The sequence below is a fragment of the Astyanax mexicanus genome, chromosome 7, assembly GCF_023375975.1.
Source record: "Astyanax mexicanus isolate ESR-SI-001 chromosome 7, AstMex3_surface, whole genome shotgun sequence".
NCBI lineage: Eukaryota > Metazoa > Chordata > Actinopteri > Characiformes > Acestrorhamphidae > Astyanax > Astyanax mexicanus.
The window spans coordinates 49,043,656-49,060,870 of NC_064414.1; the positions used below are offsets into that span (position 1 = coordinate 49,043,656).

Here is a 17,215-nt window from a genome sequence, read left to right on the forward strand (position 1 = left end):
AAAGTTATTTTATTTATTATCTGAAATAAATAAAAGCAATTTCCTTTTTTATTTTAAACCACTGTTTGGGAGTTTCTTTTTCTATAAATTAATTTATACTGTTTCAGAATAAATAAAAAAATATAATAAATATATATATTCATTATTTACTTTCTGCAGTTATCTAATTGATGTCTTTGTGACCCATTTAAGACCTGGGTTACACATTACTTGCGTTTGCATCTGCTCCATTTGTGGCCACCATTACAGCGTTATAGTACTTAGAATGAGGAAACTTGCTATTAGCTGTGTGTGTGAGTGAGTGTGCGAGAGAGAACCTAAATTCCAGCAAGAATAAAAAGTAATCTACCTTCTGAGTTCAACAGTAGCGGATCTGTGTTATATTGCTAAATGAAACAGCTAATGTGTCACATAGCTCAGTTAAATATGTCACATGATTAGTTCACGTAAAAAAATACCACATTTAATGCCCTATTTCTAACATAATACACTTGGTTTATATCCTTACATTAGTTAAATATTTTATGTCAAAAACAGTGTTTTTTATATATCCTTGGCCATAAATGAAAGTTACACAAAACACAAGTTGGTATTTGGCAATGTATCTTTAATACATTAAACAAATAAACTGAAAGTGGCATCACCAAATTAAAAGCATATAAATCATTATTAATGTGAGCATCGTAATATGGACATAGAACCGGCTTATAATAAGCTTTTGATAACATTTTACCCAATTAAGAAAATGAACATCATATGTAACAATTATGTAACTATTATAAGCTGTGCTCCACAGCTTTTCAAGTTGTATCAGGACGCAAAATTAATACCTCTGTCTGTTGCCACTGTTGCCAGTGTCCTGTTTGATGGTGAGTGTGTGTAAATATGTGTACTTCCATACTGTACATACACGATACAATGCTATGATGATACACAGCTATGTGTAATTAATCAGAACCACATTTCAACACATCCTGACAAACATATAAAAATCTGAATACTTGCATTAATAATTAAAACATCACAAGCCCTTTTGCATAGCACCATTATTATGGTCTGTCATTGTGGGAACACTGCCGTGCTACTGTACATAACAGTGTGTCATGAATATAAAAATACATACATTTATTATTTATTACATAAATGTTTGAACAAGCCTGCTCTCCCCTACATCTATATCTCTATATCGTCACAAACATAAAGAAAAAAATAAAAGAAAAACTTAAACTTAAAATAAAGAGTCTGCAGTAAAATTAATTAAACTTTTTTATAATTGTTGTAACAACTGAATCTCAGAATCCTGAACGAAAGACAAAGGACTAAAAAGTTCAGAATAAAAAAAAACTGCTCAGCTACTCTGTTTATTACTGCTTAAGTTAACACTGGGTTGTTGTAGATGATTTAATGGAGTTAGACAGTAATTGACAGACAGAATTTCTTATATTTGCATTGATATTTTTGTTAAACAATCTATACAATATGTGCCAGCACTTAAGAACTAAAAAATGTAGTTTAACTTAAAGGGGAAATTCCTTGAACTAATTAAAATTCCTGCATTATAATTACTGTGGAGTACTTGCAGAGATTTAAGTTAAAATAAGGTAAAATTGGATTAGACTTATATGGGGGGTTATATGAGGTAATGTAAATGTTACTGACATTTTTTTCAGTGATTTTAACCCTGTCCAAATGCGCCATGTCAGTCATTTCGACAGACTGTGCACTCCTATTAAATGAACCGTCTGATTGTAAATATCTCAACTTAAGCTGTGAAAAATTAGCTTTTTGCTTTTTTCTTAGGTATGAAGATGTTTAAGTATTAACCCTTTATGGCACCATTTTTTTTTATTTGTGGATGGAAAAAAAATAAACACTGCTTTAGAATTATTTTCAACAAACGTGGTTTAGCTGCATAATGTTGTCCTGAGGCAACAAATAATAAAAAAAAAACTTTTTTTGACAAAAAAGAACATTACATAAATAAAATGGATGGTGCAATAATCCAAAAAGTTGTTTTTTTTGTCTAAGGACAACACCATGCCATACGGGGCTAAGTTTTGTTGGGGCAAAAGACTGCTAACAGGTTAAGGTAGGCAATTTTAGGCTTAGCCTATAACCTACATATATGTTAGTAGTAAATTTTCCAACTATGAATTCATTATTACAATAAATTGGTTATAATATTTGTTAATGCGCCATTTCTTTTTCGGAGGTGACAGCAGTGTATAAATGGAGTAGTCGCTCCCATCTCTAAGTAAAATTACATTGCTCTACCTCCCCATAAATTCTTACATCCCAATGTAATTCTATTTTTACCACTATTTTCAATTAATGAGCAGTGGTGGCTCAGTTGTTACAGCACTTGGCCATCAGTGACAAGGTTGTGAGTTCGGTACCAAGGTCACGCAACATGCCACGCAATTTGAACCCTTGAGAAAGACCCTATGACTGCTTACTGCTTCCTACTGTCATCTATGCACCTATTGTATGTCACTGTTAAAGACAGAGGGCTGTCACTGTCAGTGTTACTTCCAGCACAACTATGGTGAATACGATTACCTTGTCTTAATAAGAAAAATAGAAAAATTCACTTGTGGTTTGTGGTGGATAGTAAAATAGTTAATTTGATAAATTAGTACTGTAGATATTACAACTTCTTTCTTTGTTTCAGCACTGTAAAAATATCTACGTTATGTAATTTTCTCTACAAGAGATCCCAATCTAAATGGCTTTAAAATAAATTTGTTTTAAATGCAGAAATTCTAAAATGTCATTTAGGAATTGTCCTTTAATAAGTCAGGGTACATTGTCAGCAAGGCAAAAAAAATACATGATACATTTTGTGACAGAACATTACATAAATTAAATGGATGGTGTAATAGTCAAAAAAATTGTTTGTTGCCTAAGTGTAAAACCATGCCATAGGGGGATAAGTTTTGTTGGGGCAAAAGAATGCTAACAGCTTTACGTAGGCAATTTGTTGTTTAGTGTAGTCTATAACCTACACACGTTAGTGGCTAATTTTCCCAACTACGATTTCATTATTACTATAAACGGGTGATAAGATTTGTTATCGCACCATTTCTTTTTTAGAGGAGACGGCAGTGTATAAATGGAGTAGTCACTCCCATCTCAGTCATTCATGCTTAGACCAGCAAGGCAAATTTGCTCGATTTATCAGCACTACGAGGCTTGAAACACTTTCTTTGAGAAACTGTAAAAGGAAAGTCCTTTTTCTGAACCATTATTTGACAATGGAAATGTGCTGTATGAACGGAAGTCCAGAGTGCTAGTTGGGGATAAAGCTCAGAGTTCATAAGAATAGAACAGAATTGGAAAGCAAAGTCTTTTGGGAAGTGACTGAACCTTTAATGTGATCCGAAGCAGAATTTTTCCCTGTTTCTCTCTGTTTGTTGAGAATCGGACACGTCCTCCAGCTGTTTCACTCCTGGGTAGGAAGGCTCCTCCTGGCAGGCGGGGGTAGAAGCGTTTGATCGTGTCTGTGAAGGCCTGACAGGGAAGGCCTGGGTGTAGATATCGATATCTAAACTTCAGAACTGTCTCCACTGTGTCTCGTGCTGGTGGTCTGTCGGCTGTTGGCGCTGCTATAGGCCGAGCAGGAGGAGGTGGCGTACGGCGGGTACTCCTTCTCTTTCCTCTTACGCCGGACCAAGAGCACCACTAGAATCACCACCAGACACACCAGCAGGATGAGGCCGGACACCCCCAGCAGCGTGGGCATGCCAGCTGGCAGAGCTGAGTCAGAGCCAGGCTCTTTGCTTGCGCTGCCCTCCACTAGGGGGCGCTCCACGTAGGTCTCGCGGCCCCACGGCTGCTGCTGGCTCACTCTCAGGCGGTCAGAGCGGTCCAGGGCGATGTGCTGGATGTTGGTGCCGCGGTTGTTCTCTGCACCGATGTCTAGAGCTTCGGGGTCGGGCACGGCACGGCGGTGGCGAGTCAGGGCTCCAGAGTCGGGGAGGACTGAGGAAATGCCATGGTGGTACTCCAGGCTCCTCTTACCAATGACCCGGTTGGCATTGTCTCTGGAGCGGAGGGTGTATATGGTGTGAATGAACCACTCCCGCCCGGCAGCAACCTTAAAGTGAAAAATATATAAAACATATTTTATATGAAATAGTGTTTTTTAATAGTGCTTATGCTATTCATAAGTATATGTTTGAGTAAAATTAAAATTGTTATTTTATTCTATAAACTACAGACAACATTTCTCCCAAATTCCAAAAATGTAAAAAAATATTGTCTTTTAGAGCATTTATTTGCAGAAAATGAGAAATGGCTGAAGAGAAGAGTTCAGAAATCAATATTTGGTGGAATAATGCATCTTGGCATCATGTTCTCCTCCACCAGTCTTACACACTGCTTTTGGACACCTTTATGCCTTTACTCCTGGTGCAACAAATCAAGCAGTTCAGTTTGGTTTGATGGCTTGTGATCATCCATCTTCCTCTTAATTATATTACAGAGTTTTTCAATTTGGTAAAATCAAAGAAACTTATAATTTTTAAGTGGTCTCTTATTTTTTTTCCAGAGCTGTATATTATACATCATATGTTCAAACACCTTTAAAGAAATGCATTCAGTTACTTTAAGATACACCTATCGCAGACACATATTGTTTAGTCTTTGTAGAGAAATACTGCCAATAGAATAGGATTCTCTGGAGTAAACAGACTTGTTAGCTGCATTGTGGCCCATAGCTTCAGTACAAAACCAAACAAGCAAAATTGGGTTCCCAGTATACCTTGGTTGAAAAACTAAATTTGTCTAAAAGAAGGAAAATTGATTTTTCTCTACCTTTTTTCTTCAGCCCACAAATAAACTTATTGCAAATTAATTCTTCCTTTACCCAGTTTTAGTTTTTTAATTTTGCAAAATGTATGCACAAATAAAGAAAGGAAATAATAAAAGCATGCAAAACATTAAGTCATAAGTCTTAAAAATGCATGGACACCAAATACAATAAATGCAAAATAAATGATTTTACTATTTATAAGTATGTGTAAACATTGTTGTTGTAATTCATAGTCTTTTATTCTAGACCAGGTCTTTTTTTTTTTTTTTCAAAATATTGATTTCTGGATTCATATTGAGTTAAAACATTAATAGTGTTGTTGTTTCTAAATGAATATAAACTTTGCATTATTTGAGGTATAGAAGCTTTACATTGCATTTGTTTTTTGACCATTTGTCATTTTCAGCAAATAAATGCGGAAATTTGGGAGAAATGTTGTCAGTAGTTTATAGAATAAAAACAACAATATTCATCAATTTACATCAACAGACGTTACAGAAAATGCATTGCACTATATCAGTAGATCAGTACACACTGGTGTCTAGTGTAGAGAATATAAAGAAGTGCTTTGTGTCTGACCTGGAACAGTGGGGACGAGGACAGCGTGAACCCATCTGTCCCCGGCTGTCGGACCAGTGTAAAGGCCCCAGGAGTGTCCATGGCAAACGAGGCGTCAAACTGGACATCTCCAAATGCTGTGGCCTGAGTCTCCGGCTGGGCTTTATCCTATAGGGCAAAAACATACAGACCCACTGGTCTATTAGTCCCTTTGAGATAAATGTTTTACACCATAGAAAAAATCAGATTTTTAATTAATGTGAAAGGTTTTAATATAAAAACAAAGACATACCAGGATCTTAAATCTGTAGAGCAGTGAAGGGGCATCAGCCAGGCAGCCGTACTCTTTATTGGTGGGATTATACTTGGGTACATAACCGTCTGTGCCAGTGCAGAGGAAGACCTTCTCAATGCTGCAGGAGAACGAATCTCCCAGGTTCTGCACCGGATCCACCATAACCCGGCCATAGATAGTGGAACCTTCACAACACAAGCAAGAAAAAAAATAATTTTTTTTTCTAGAAGATATATAGCTCTAAAAAAATTAGACCACTTAAAAATGATGAGTTTCTTTGATTTAACCAAATTAAAAACCTCTGGAATATAATCAAGAGGAAGATGGATGATCACAAGCCATCAAACCAAACTGAACTGCTTGAACTTTTGCACCAGGAGTGAGTAGCATAAAGTTATCCAAAAGCAGTGTGTAAGACTGGTGGAGGAGAACATGATGCCAAGATGCATGAAAACTGTGATTAAAAACTAGGGTTGTTCCACCATATATTGATTTCTGAACTCTTAAAACTTTATGAATATGAACTTGTTTTCTTTGCATTATTTGAGGTCTGAAAGCTCTGCATCTTTTTTGTTATTTCAGCCATTTCTCTTTTTACTGCAAATAAATGCTCTAAATAAATTACAATATTTTTATTTGGAATTTGGGAGAAATGTTGTCTGTAGTTTATTATATTTTATTATTTATTTTTATTGTCAGTGATCTTAAGTTCAGTGATCTTACCCTCAGAGAAGGCGGCATCTGTGCCCTCCCCAAAGCCCATCGAGCCGTCAGACAGCCACACCTCCTTCTTTGACAGCAGGAACATCTGTGTGTTCAGACTGAACTCTGCCGCTACAGGATCACTCACCTGGAACAAAAACAGAGAGATATCATTACATCCAAAATTCAACATCTGTTCATAGTAAAGCTAATGTTTGTTTCTGACAGAAAGAGATCTGTAAATAAATAAAAGACCACCTAAAAATTATGAGTTTCTTTGATTTTACCAAATTGAAAACCTCTGGAATACAATCAAGATGAAGATTTTGGCACCAGGAGTAACATAAAATTATCCAAAATCAGTATGTACGACTGGTGAAGGAAAACATACCAAGATGCATGAAAACTGGATGCAGGTAGTTTATAGACTAAAACAACAATGTTCATTTTACTCAAACATAAACCTATAAATAGCAAAATCAAAGAAACAGATTCAAAAACTGAAGTGTCTGTGTCTGTCGAACATCTTTCTGACAAACAAATTCAATGTCTGCTGAACATTTGAGCTTGATGTCAACCCGATGTTGGGTTTGAACAGATATGAATTTGATGTCCAACCAAAATTCAATGCCTATAAAACATTGTAGCTTAATGTTAACTTAATGATTATTTTATTTTGACAGATATGTGCCTTTGATGTCCAACCAAAATTCAACTTCAGCGCAATGCTGGGTTTTGACATCAGATCAATGTTTTTTGTCAAGTTATATTAAACGTCTGTCCAATGTTAGAACCCAACATCTTTCTGATGTGTGGTGAATAGTACAGCTAAACTTGATCAACATTTAATTGATTAATTTATTGACTTTTGTAAATGTGTAACTGCTACAGAACAGCAGTCTCTGAGTGTTGGGTTTGGGGTCTGACCTGCTGGAAGCGGATGTCCATGTCGAAGGTGAGGGGCTCTCTGGGGTGGCACACAGGTGGAATACTGAACTCTCCATTAGGAGACGCGCTGCAGGGAATCAGCTTCACTGTGTAGGTGCCGGAGTAGTCCCGAACCTACACACACACAGAAATAAAAACAATGTACTCAAATCTGTTATTTTAGCTGGACCCATGGAAATGATTCAAATAGTCTTGCAATAGACATTTTACATTGACTTCAAATAAAAGTTTTCGATGATATATTGAGTCAGGACTAGAGTTTTAAAACGTGGACTATCAAAAATAATCTGAAATATCAGTAAAATGCTACAAAAATGAAACCATGATCGAGAGATTGCCGAATTGTCCAAATCCCAGTTATGCAGCTTGCCATCTACTCACAGCAAAGTCAGAGACGAAGCTCCATTGCTGCATTGGTTGGTTGTACGTGGGCTCGGTTCGGATCAGAGCGAGAGTGAAGGTAAGCCCAGGGTGATCCGCACAAATCACCATGGACGACAGGCTGCTTCCTGTAGGCCAGAAACAAACAGAAATGACTTTAATAACAAATACTTTAATAAATAGAGCCAGAGGTTCATACACCAAAGGATAAATAATGGGTTTACATGTTCAATCATATTTATAATAACAGACCCCATTAAATTGATAGTTAAGCAAAGAAACAGATAATAGTAGTAGTTATTGATATATAATATAATTGCTGCTTTAGCATTTAAAAAATCTTACTGTCATGCATTGTATCTCCAAAATAGAAACTTTACAGAAGAAAGAAAAAAGAGACAAGGTTTTTGTCCAACAGCAACAAAACCCAATGAATATAGAGCTCTGGAAAAAAATAAGAGACCACTTAAAAATGATGAGTGTCTTTGATTTTATCAAACCAAAAACCCGGAATATAATCAAGAGGAAGATGGATGATCACAAGCCATCAAACCAAACTGAACTGCTTGGATTTTTGCATCAGGAGTAAAGGCATAAAGTTATTCAAAAGCAGTGTGTAAGACTGGTGGATGGTTGGTTGGTTGTTAGGGTTTTATTGCCACTCCAGCACAAATTTGGCTATTTGTGGCATACACTTGGTTTTAAATGCGTAGATATAGTACAGTTGATTCAAATATTACATAAGCCTCTACATGTGAGTCAAATTGGATGTTTAAGATTAAGATCTGCTAAAAACTTTAAAATCTTCCCTGGTGGGTTTTTCCCAAAAAGGTCCTTCATGTTCTGTTCTTGATAGTACAATTTTCTTATATGGTTATGGGCTGGACAGTCGATGAGGATGTAAGACTGGTGGAAGATGCATGAAAACTGTGATTAAAAAACAGCGTTATTCCACCATATATTAATTTCTAAACTCTTAAAACTTTATGAATATAAACTTGTTTTCTTTGCATTATTTGAGGTCTGAAAGCTCTGCATCTTTTTTGTTATTTCAGCCATTTCTTGTTTTCTGGAAATAAAAGCACTAAAAAACATTATTTTTTAATTTTTATTATTACATTATTTAAAATTTAGGAGGAATGTTGTCTGTACTTTATAGATTAAAACAACAATGCTCATTTTACCCAAACATATACATATAAAAAGTAAAATCAGAGAAACTGATTCAGAATGGCTCTGCTTTCAAATAAAATCTAAATTCGACTCAATGCATTTAACTTAATCTGAATACTCCTAATGATGAGTGACTGCATATTGCTATCATGAGCTCAGAGATGATCCATCACATCCTCCCGCCTGCAGTCTGCAGTCTGCGCTGGGCGGAGCTATGGGGCTGACCGGATTGAATATCTCTGGTTCTGACCCGCAGGAAGGTCACAGTCATTGGGTTGCAGGATGGATATAGCAGCTAAATAAATCAGGGACGGGAAGATGTCCTACAGGGGGACCTGTCAACATGACCCTCTGCACATCGTCCTGTAAATCTGCCCCACAGAGAGAGAGCGTTACCTGGGTGAGACATGACGAACTGCCCACGGAACCGAGCCTCCGTCTTAAAATTCACAACCAGACGACCCTCCTCGTTTATCCTCATACTGGTAGGATACATGGCACCTAGAAAGGCAAAATACAAAAACACACAACATATGTTAAATTACATACTAAAAAAATCATGTTCTGCATGTAAAATTTGCTGTATATTACCCATAATATATTGTAGTCAATATAAATCAGATGTAAATTAAAAGAATCTCTAAAATACTCTTTACAGTGATTCCACAACAATATCTGAATATATATCTGTATTTTTAATATATACAAATGTATAGAAAATATGTATAAAGAAAGTATAGTATGAATATATTTTTGTAAGTATATTGACTGAAATAAGTAAAATGTTTTATGTCGTACATTTACATAATTATATTTTAATGTATTTAGTTATTAATATATTTCTATATATAATTACAATCTATTTTAAGAAATATACTGTAAAATCACCAAATACATTGTTGTTAATCTAACTAAAAATCCATTGGAATATGTATGTTAATTGTTTACTTTTTTATATTAAATTGATGTATTATGGGAAAAACACATTAACACCACGACATTTTCATTTTCACCACACTATTTTCAATATAATGTAAATGTAACAAATACATGACATATGTTTCACATATTCTATTTATATTTAATGACTATTAATTGTGATGATTATATTGAATTATATATTATAGGAAATACATCTGCAAACTATGTATATATATATATATATATATATATATATATGTGTATATATGTATATGTGTATATATGTATATGTGTATATATATATATATATATATATATATATATATATATATATATATATATATATATATATATATATATATACATATATAATAATTTATGATTACAGGTTCAGTCAGTCACTCTGACTCTTCTTTAGACCTGCAGGGTGTGTTAATACTAATATATTACCTTGTAGTTCAGCCTCAGGTGGGCTGCCAATGCCATCCTGCCACAAGATGGCAGTGTCGTATACAAAAGTGAGACGCAGCTCAGACTGCAGGTCAAAGTGCTGCCAGCCCCCAACAGCTACAGGTGAGTGGAACACGTAAGAGACGAAGAGTGGAACCCGCAGGGTAACGTAGGACTGGACCAGGTTCAGCACCTGCAGCAATATACATACAAACACACATGACATAATGAGGAAAAATCACTGGCACTTTATGAGAAACTCTACATTACACTTCCACTCACTGGTCACATCATTAAAAACACTTTCATTGTACTTCCACTTTCTGTCCATTTTATCAGAAACCCCTTATAACCATCTTATAGGTCACAATATACAGTATATGAACAGTTACAGGCAGTAGCCCATCTGCTTTCCTGTGCAGTTTGGAACAGAGACATTAGCCACCTTCTTTTTGTATTGCTGCTAATGATGCAACACCTTTAAACAGCTGAAAACGTTTGCAGGAGAACACTAACCTCCACTTCTGTTACATCAGCTGACAGACACCCCCACTAGCCAGCATTGTGCTAGTGGTGAGTGGCAAGGGCATTCATTAAATGTGTTCTGATCTTCATCTAAGTCCCAACAATAGACAAACACAGTCTGCTTAAACTAACTATTGAACACAACATGTTAACTTTTATACTGGGGGGGGGGGGGGGGGGGGAAGTATGTAAACTCCTAGGCTAATGACTTTTTTAAGAGCTAATTGGAGCCAGGATGTGATGAGATTGGATGTGTTGGTTAAAGCTGCTTTCCCTAGGCCTGGTCATCCTGTAAAGATGACTGCAAGAGCACAGCGAGTGTCAGCTAAAGACTTACAGAAATCTCTGGCACATGCTAACATTTTTGTTGACAAATCTACAATGAGGAAAACATTAAACAAGAATGGAGTTCATGGGAGAACAACACAGTGGAAGCCACTGCTGTCCAAAAAAACTCTTTGCTGCACGTTTGACGTTTGAAAAAAAGCACCTGGATATTTCACAGCACTTCTGGCTAAATATACCGTGGATAAATGAAACCAAATTTAGGTTGTTTGGAAAAGGAACACACATCGCTATGTGTGGAGAAAAAAGGCACAGCACACCATCATCAATCAACTGTGAAACATGGTGGAGGGGGCATCATGGTTTGGGGCTGCTTTGCTGCCTCAGGGTCTGGAAGGATTGCTATTAAAAAAATAATTAATTCCCAAGTTTACCAAGACATTTTGCAGGAAAACTTAGAACCAAATATCCCAAGAATATTATAGCTGAACTGAAACAGTTTTGTGAAAAGAAATGGTCCAAAATTCCTCCTGACGGTTATGCAGGTCTGATTTGCTACTATAGGAAACGTTTGGTTGAGGTTTTTGCTGCCAAAGGAGGATCAACCAGTTTTTAAATCCAAAGATTGACATACTTTTTCCACCCTGAACTGTGAATGTTAACAAGTTGTGTTCAATAAAACCATGCAAACATATAATTTTAAAGTCTATTGTTGTGACTTACATGAAGATTAGAACACATTTAATGACCAATTTATGCAGAAATCCAAGTAAGTCCAAAGAGTTCACATACTTTTTCTTGCAACTGTACGTTGTATTAGTCCCACAGCTTTTCTCACCTGTCCATCTGTCCCGATGGATCCCCCACATTTGTTGAGCAGCTCGGACATGTCGTAGTAGCTGCTGAACTCCCACAGACAGGCCTCCAGGTTGAGGTTGCGGTAGAAGCGCAGAGAGTTGGCGCTCCGCATGGCCACGCTGTACTGGTACGGAGACGTCTCTCCGATGATCTCTGGGTTCTTGGTGGCATCTGTGATGAAGCCGTGGCCTGTCTGGATCTCGTTGAAGTCCAGCAGGTTGGAGCAGCGATGGTTCCCCACCCGAGTTCCATCCGGACTCAGGGTCAGCTCGAAGTTAGAGAGGGGACGGGTGGAGATTACTGGCAGCATGCCTGATATGAGAGGGAGGGAATATATATATATATATATATATATATATATATATATATATATATATATATATATATATATTTTTTTTTTTTTTTTTTTTCAGTCCAGTGGCCATTTTTCAATTTTAACACAACACATACAGTTGTGAAAGGGTGATACTCACCGTCCATGTGTGGCATAGTGATGGTGAGTTTGATGAGGTTGGGGTAGTCTGGGTCGTCTGGACCAGTGTAGCGGATTTTCGCTGAGAAGGGTTCTGCTCCAACAGTACCAGCAATACGGGGCTGACAAAGACCTGCAGATAAAAACAACACATCAACAATCAAATGCAGAATTCATTCAGATTCCTTTTGATCTACTAAATAAAAAAGATAAATAGTATCATTTTATTCATGCATTTGATATTTTCATGTGTTTGATCTTGTGAGATGCTACAAATTGCTGTTGAAAAAAGCACATTCCAAAGTAACAACTTTTTTAAATGTTCAGATTTAATGCAAATATATATTTTTTCAATATTTTCAATGTTTTGTAATATTGCCAAAAGTATCATTATCGCAAAATTACCATGCAATATCATTAAATTATTTTAAGGACATATCGCCCACCTCTAACCCGCACTACGACAGAAATTAAAATATCATATATATATATATATATATATATATATATATATATAAGATATATTACATATTACAATAAATACAATATATATTGCAATTTTAAATCTATAAATAATATATATATACAGTATATATATTTAATACTATAGGTGTTAATTAATCTAGTTTAAAATGTCCAGAAGCCCTATCTGTTACATTCAATCATCAGTCAATTTTTTACATGTTTAAAAAATGACCCAAAAAAATGACCCAAATATCATTATTGCAAACACACATTTACCATGATAGGACCTGATTCATATGCACATAGAAATTGGATCATGAGCATTGACCACAATTCCTGTGTTCATACATACCTAGAAAAACACTTCACAATTTGTCAAAATTGTACTTTTAATAAAGTATGATACAGTACATACCTACAAACCGGATTCCAAAAACGTTGGGACACTAAACAAATTGTGAATAAAAACTGAATGCAATGATGTGGAGATGGCAAATGTCAATATTTGACAATTGACAACATGATTGGGTATAAAAAGAGCTTCTCAGAGTGTCAGTGTCTCTCAGAAACCAAAATGGTAAGAGGGTCACCAATTCCACCATTGTTGCGCAGAAAGATGCAGCAGTACCAGAATGGTGTTACCCAGCGTAAAATAGCAAAGACTTTTAAGTTATCATCATCAACCGTGCATAACATCATCAAAAGCTTCAGAGAATCTGGAACAATCGCTGTGTGTAAGGGTCAAAGCCATAAAACTCTACTGGATGCCCTGTGTTCTCGGAGCCCTCAAACATCACTGCACCTCAAACAGGAATGCCACTCAGAAATACTTCCAGAAAGCATTGCCAGTGAACACAATCCACCATGCCATCCGCCGTTGCCAGCTAAAACTCTACAGTGCAAAGAGGAAGTAATTTCTAAGCAAGCTCCACAGAGCATTCCTATTCCTAAACTTGAGAAACTGGTCTCCTCTGTCCCCAGACATCTGTTGAGTGTTGTAAGAAGAAGGGGGGATGCCACACAGTGGTGAAAATGGCCTTTTCCCAATTTTTGGGGGATTTGTTGATGCCATGACATTTTGAAACAACATATTTTTTCCTTAAATTGATACATTCTCTCAGTTTAAACTTTTGATCTGTGATTTGTGTTCTACTCTGAACAAAATATTGACATTTGCCATCTCCACATCATTGCATTCAGTTTTTATTCACAATTTGTTTAGCGTCCCAGCTTTATTGAAATCCGGTTTGTAGATAATATGCCCATGTGGGGCCTATATGGGTCTCCTATATACCATGATGGATTAAACCTGGGCCCTATCTGGATAAACTGTACACTGTATATGGGGTCTAGCTGGGACGGATGTGAGATTAAGGTGGACTGTAATGATTGAACCCTTTTAGAAAGCCCAACTTAACAACAAGTTTTATGACTGTGCATTATTAGAATAATAGAACCTTGATTTTTACATTAATCGAGTCTCACCCTCTTCTCGGCTGATGATCACAATAGAAGAGCTGAGCTCCAGGCCTGCGTCTCCGTTGGCGTTAAAGGCCCTGGCAGCACACTGTACCCGTGAACCCGCCTGGAAGTAGATGGAGTCCAGCGTGATGGACTTGGTGTTGGTGAAGAAGGTGTTGGTGTCCACCTCACGCATAGGGCTGGTGACGCCGTCTGGCCCACTGGGGGCGCTGACGAGCCAGCGGTACTGAGTGAGAGTGTCGTTAATGTTCTCCACTGCGCAGATGGAGCCAGTCTTGTCGAACTCTGAATATTTGGGGTTGCAGGCCTGGAGAGATAGAGGGGTGAGTAAAAAAAAATTAAACAGCCATTAAGCACCTGGATAAATTAAGAGACTTTATCATTACTGAGACCCGAACTTAGTCTTGGTGTGCATTTTTTTAATTTCTCAGAGCTATTTGAGATTTAGTAGGACCTTTCAAGTATAAAAACTGAACTTTGTAGAGGACTTCCTTGGGGACAGTAGTTTATTTTAGCATTTAGAAGTGATCCTTTCACATTTTAAGATCAAACTTTCTTTAGTAAGTAAATAAACTAGTTTTAAACATAGAATTTAAAGGAAAAAAGTGACCTGGCCTATGTTTCTGTCTGGACTGGCTGTAGAAACCTTTGACTGGGATTCCCACCCTAATGTTTTTAAACAAGTGAGTGTAATGCTGTCATGTGAGTACTACATGGTACGGGCAGTGTCTCCATATGAGGTCTAAGGGTCTAGGTTCTTAAAAATGTAGTATCTTAGTGCAGAGAAGCAGAAATGTAATGTCCCTCATATAAGAATGCTGGGTCTCAATAGGGTTAATCATAAGCTGGCTTTTTATTAAGAATTTTATTAACAAGAATCTGAAACCCAATAATGGTGGAATAAATTCATCTTTCAGTAGAGAATTTTTAATTTTATTTTACAGTTTTTGACCGACTATGGTATTGTAAGGTGGTTGCTGAGGTGTTGCTGTACCTGAGCTGTTAGTTGCCAAGGTGTCGCTAGGGGGTTGCTCTGATAGCCTAATAGGTTGGCTGCAAAAGTGTTCTAAGCATTCGCTAAAATGTTGCTAGAGTGTTGTTAGGGGTTGCTATGATATTATTAAGGTGTGGTAGGGGAAAATGGACTCATATACCATTTTTATTTTTTTTATTAGTTTAGATATATTTATTTATTAATATGTATATTGTTTATGGGAAGTCGCAACCTTGTCCTGTCTAATTACCCACTGTTACCTGTCACCCCTCTACAAAGGTGCGACAGAGATGTGTGGGTTGACTAGGGCTTTTACTGTATACTGTGTACCACAGCTTAGCCTGGTCAAGGGAATTCTGGGACATGGATTTTTTTTTGGCCCATATCTTTGGACCAGCACTTTTCCACTGCAGCATGCTCGTGGCTGGTGAGAAATTCTGCTTTCTTACAGATATAGCAGATATAGGTTGCTGAGGTGTTATCCAGAATAACTTACTTATTTAAATCATGTTAAGATTTTGTAAATGTAGTCATGAACAAAGTCTGCCACAGGAAAGGCTGTATTGTTGTTAGCCATGTTAAAAAGACTTATTTTAGATTTCGAATTGTGAATAAAACTGAAATTAGTCTTCCTTTGTATGGTATCTTTTCTATTAAGATATCAATATTACTTAAAAAAGAAAAAACATATTATTATATAATTAATAAGGAAACTGAATGGATGCTTGGACAATATGGAAGCATGTGGAATAACTCACCGTCACACACACTACCGGGTACCCAGTTGGAGGGTGCGGGTGCTCCTTTACCCGAATCGTATCATCATACATGAGCAGAGACACCACCTGAGGGACTGCTGGGAAGGTGACGTCAGCTACACTGTCCATCTCCTCGATATACACTATAGCTTTACTCATCTGTAGAGGAACAAACCAGAGAAAAAACTATCATCAGCACTATCATCTCAAAAACTCAACACAGTATCAGATAAAATCCTGATTCTGTTTTAGAACTGATTTAGAAGAAATTAACATATTATATTTATTTGGCCTGTTCATCTGTTGCTAGACAAGCTGTTGGCACACAGTGATTGGCACGAATGTGTTTTTCATTACTAATAATATTTATTTTGCATGTGTGTGAAAGGTCAAGTGTTTTTGCTGTGTAACAGAGCTAAGAGAGCTAATGTTAGCATAGCAACATAGTCTAGGTCAATGCTGTTTTCAGCCTGTCTGTTTTTTCTGCTATAACAAAAGTTGCGTAACAGGTGGGAAATTCACTATACAGACTTTGATGCTGCGTAAAATTCTTTATTTGGAAACTGTTTGATTTTTATTGCATTATAAGATGCAGGCTGTCCAATCAGAGCAATCTGTTAAGCAATAGAGCTCCGTTTTCAGGGTTGCTGACCAAACAAACGAGCATTAATACGCCAACAGAACAGCTGATCTTGCTCAGAGCTGATCAATTATATACAATGAATATACAAATGCAAAGACTAAGGAAAATATTTAAAGGAGCTTGAACTATAGCTTCTCTAGTTAATCAGAACTCATGTGTAGGAGGAAAGTAAAGAAAGCTGAAATGCAGACAATGAGCAGAGAAACAGGAGTAATGGTATTAATTCAATAGAGGAATACATTTAATAATGTTTACAGATCATAGAAGGCAAACTCGTTGTGAGGTTTCCACTATATTAAAAATTGTACTCATTGTGAAAGGGCCTTTATGTTTAGAGTGAATTGGAATCTGACATAGTGACCCAAAGCATGTTCTTTTTGAACCTGGTTATTGCAGAAAATACAGGTGCATGTTAAAAAATTAAAGACCATTGAATACCAGAGTTACTTTACTTATTAATTCAGTTTAAAATGTGAAACTCATATATTATAT

At 36.6% G+C, this 17,215-nt stretch overlaps 1 protein-coding gene across 1 annotated transcript in view; it reads right to left on the reverse strand.

Annotated features, from left to right (window-relative positions):
- Nucleotides 1-586: 586 nt before the first annotated feature.
- The window catches only part of frem3 (Fras1 related extracellular matrix 3), a 64,492-nt gene continuing 47,863 nt past the window's right edge, over nucleotides 587-17,215 (reverse strand). Inside the window, exons 13-24 of the mRNA XM_049481362.1 lie at nucleotides 16,081-16,239; nucleotides 14,332-14,635; nucleotides 12,383-12,514; nucleotides 11,890-12,221; nucleotides 10,242-10,434; nucleotides 9,267-9,371; nucleotides 7,698-7,825; nucleotides 7,296-7,430; nucleotides 6,390-6,516; nucleotides 5,664-5,851; nucleotides 5,393-5,539; nucleotides 587-4,096 (exon numbers count right to left, since the gene is read on the reverse strand). Of these exons, the coding sequence (XP_049337319.1) occupies nucleotides 3,545-4,096; nucleotides 5,393-5,539; nucleotides 5,664-5,851; nucleotides 6,390-6,516; nucleotides 7,296-7,430; nucleotides 7,698-7,825; nucleotides 9,267-9,371; nucleotides 10,242-10,434; nucleotides 11,890-12,221; nucleotides 12,383-12,514; nucleotides 14,332-14,635; nucleotides 16,081-16,239 (2,502 nt within the window). The 3' untranslated portion in view covers nucleotides 587-3,544. The remainder of the gene's footprint in view (nucleotides 4,097-5,392; nucleotides 5,540-5,663; nucleotides 5,852-6,389; nucleotides 6,517-7,295; nucleotides 7,431-7,697; nucleotides 7,826-9,266; nucleotides 9,372-10,241; nucleotides 10,435-11,889; nucleotides 12,222-12,382; nucleotides 12,515-14,331; nucleotides 14,636-16,080; nucleotides 16,240-17,215) is intronic.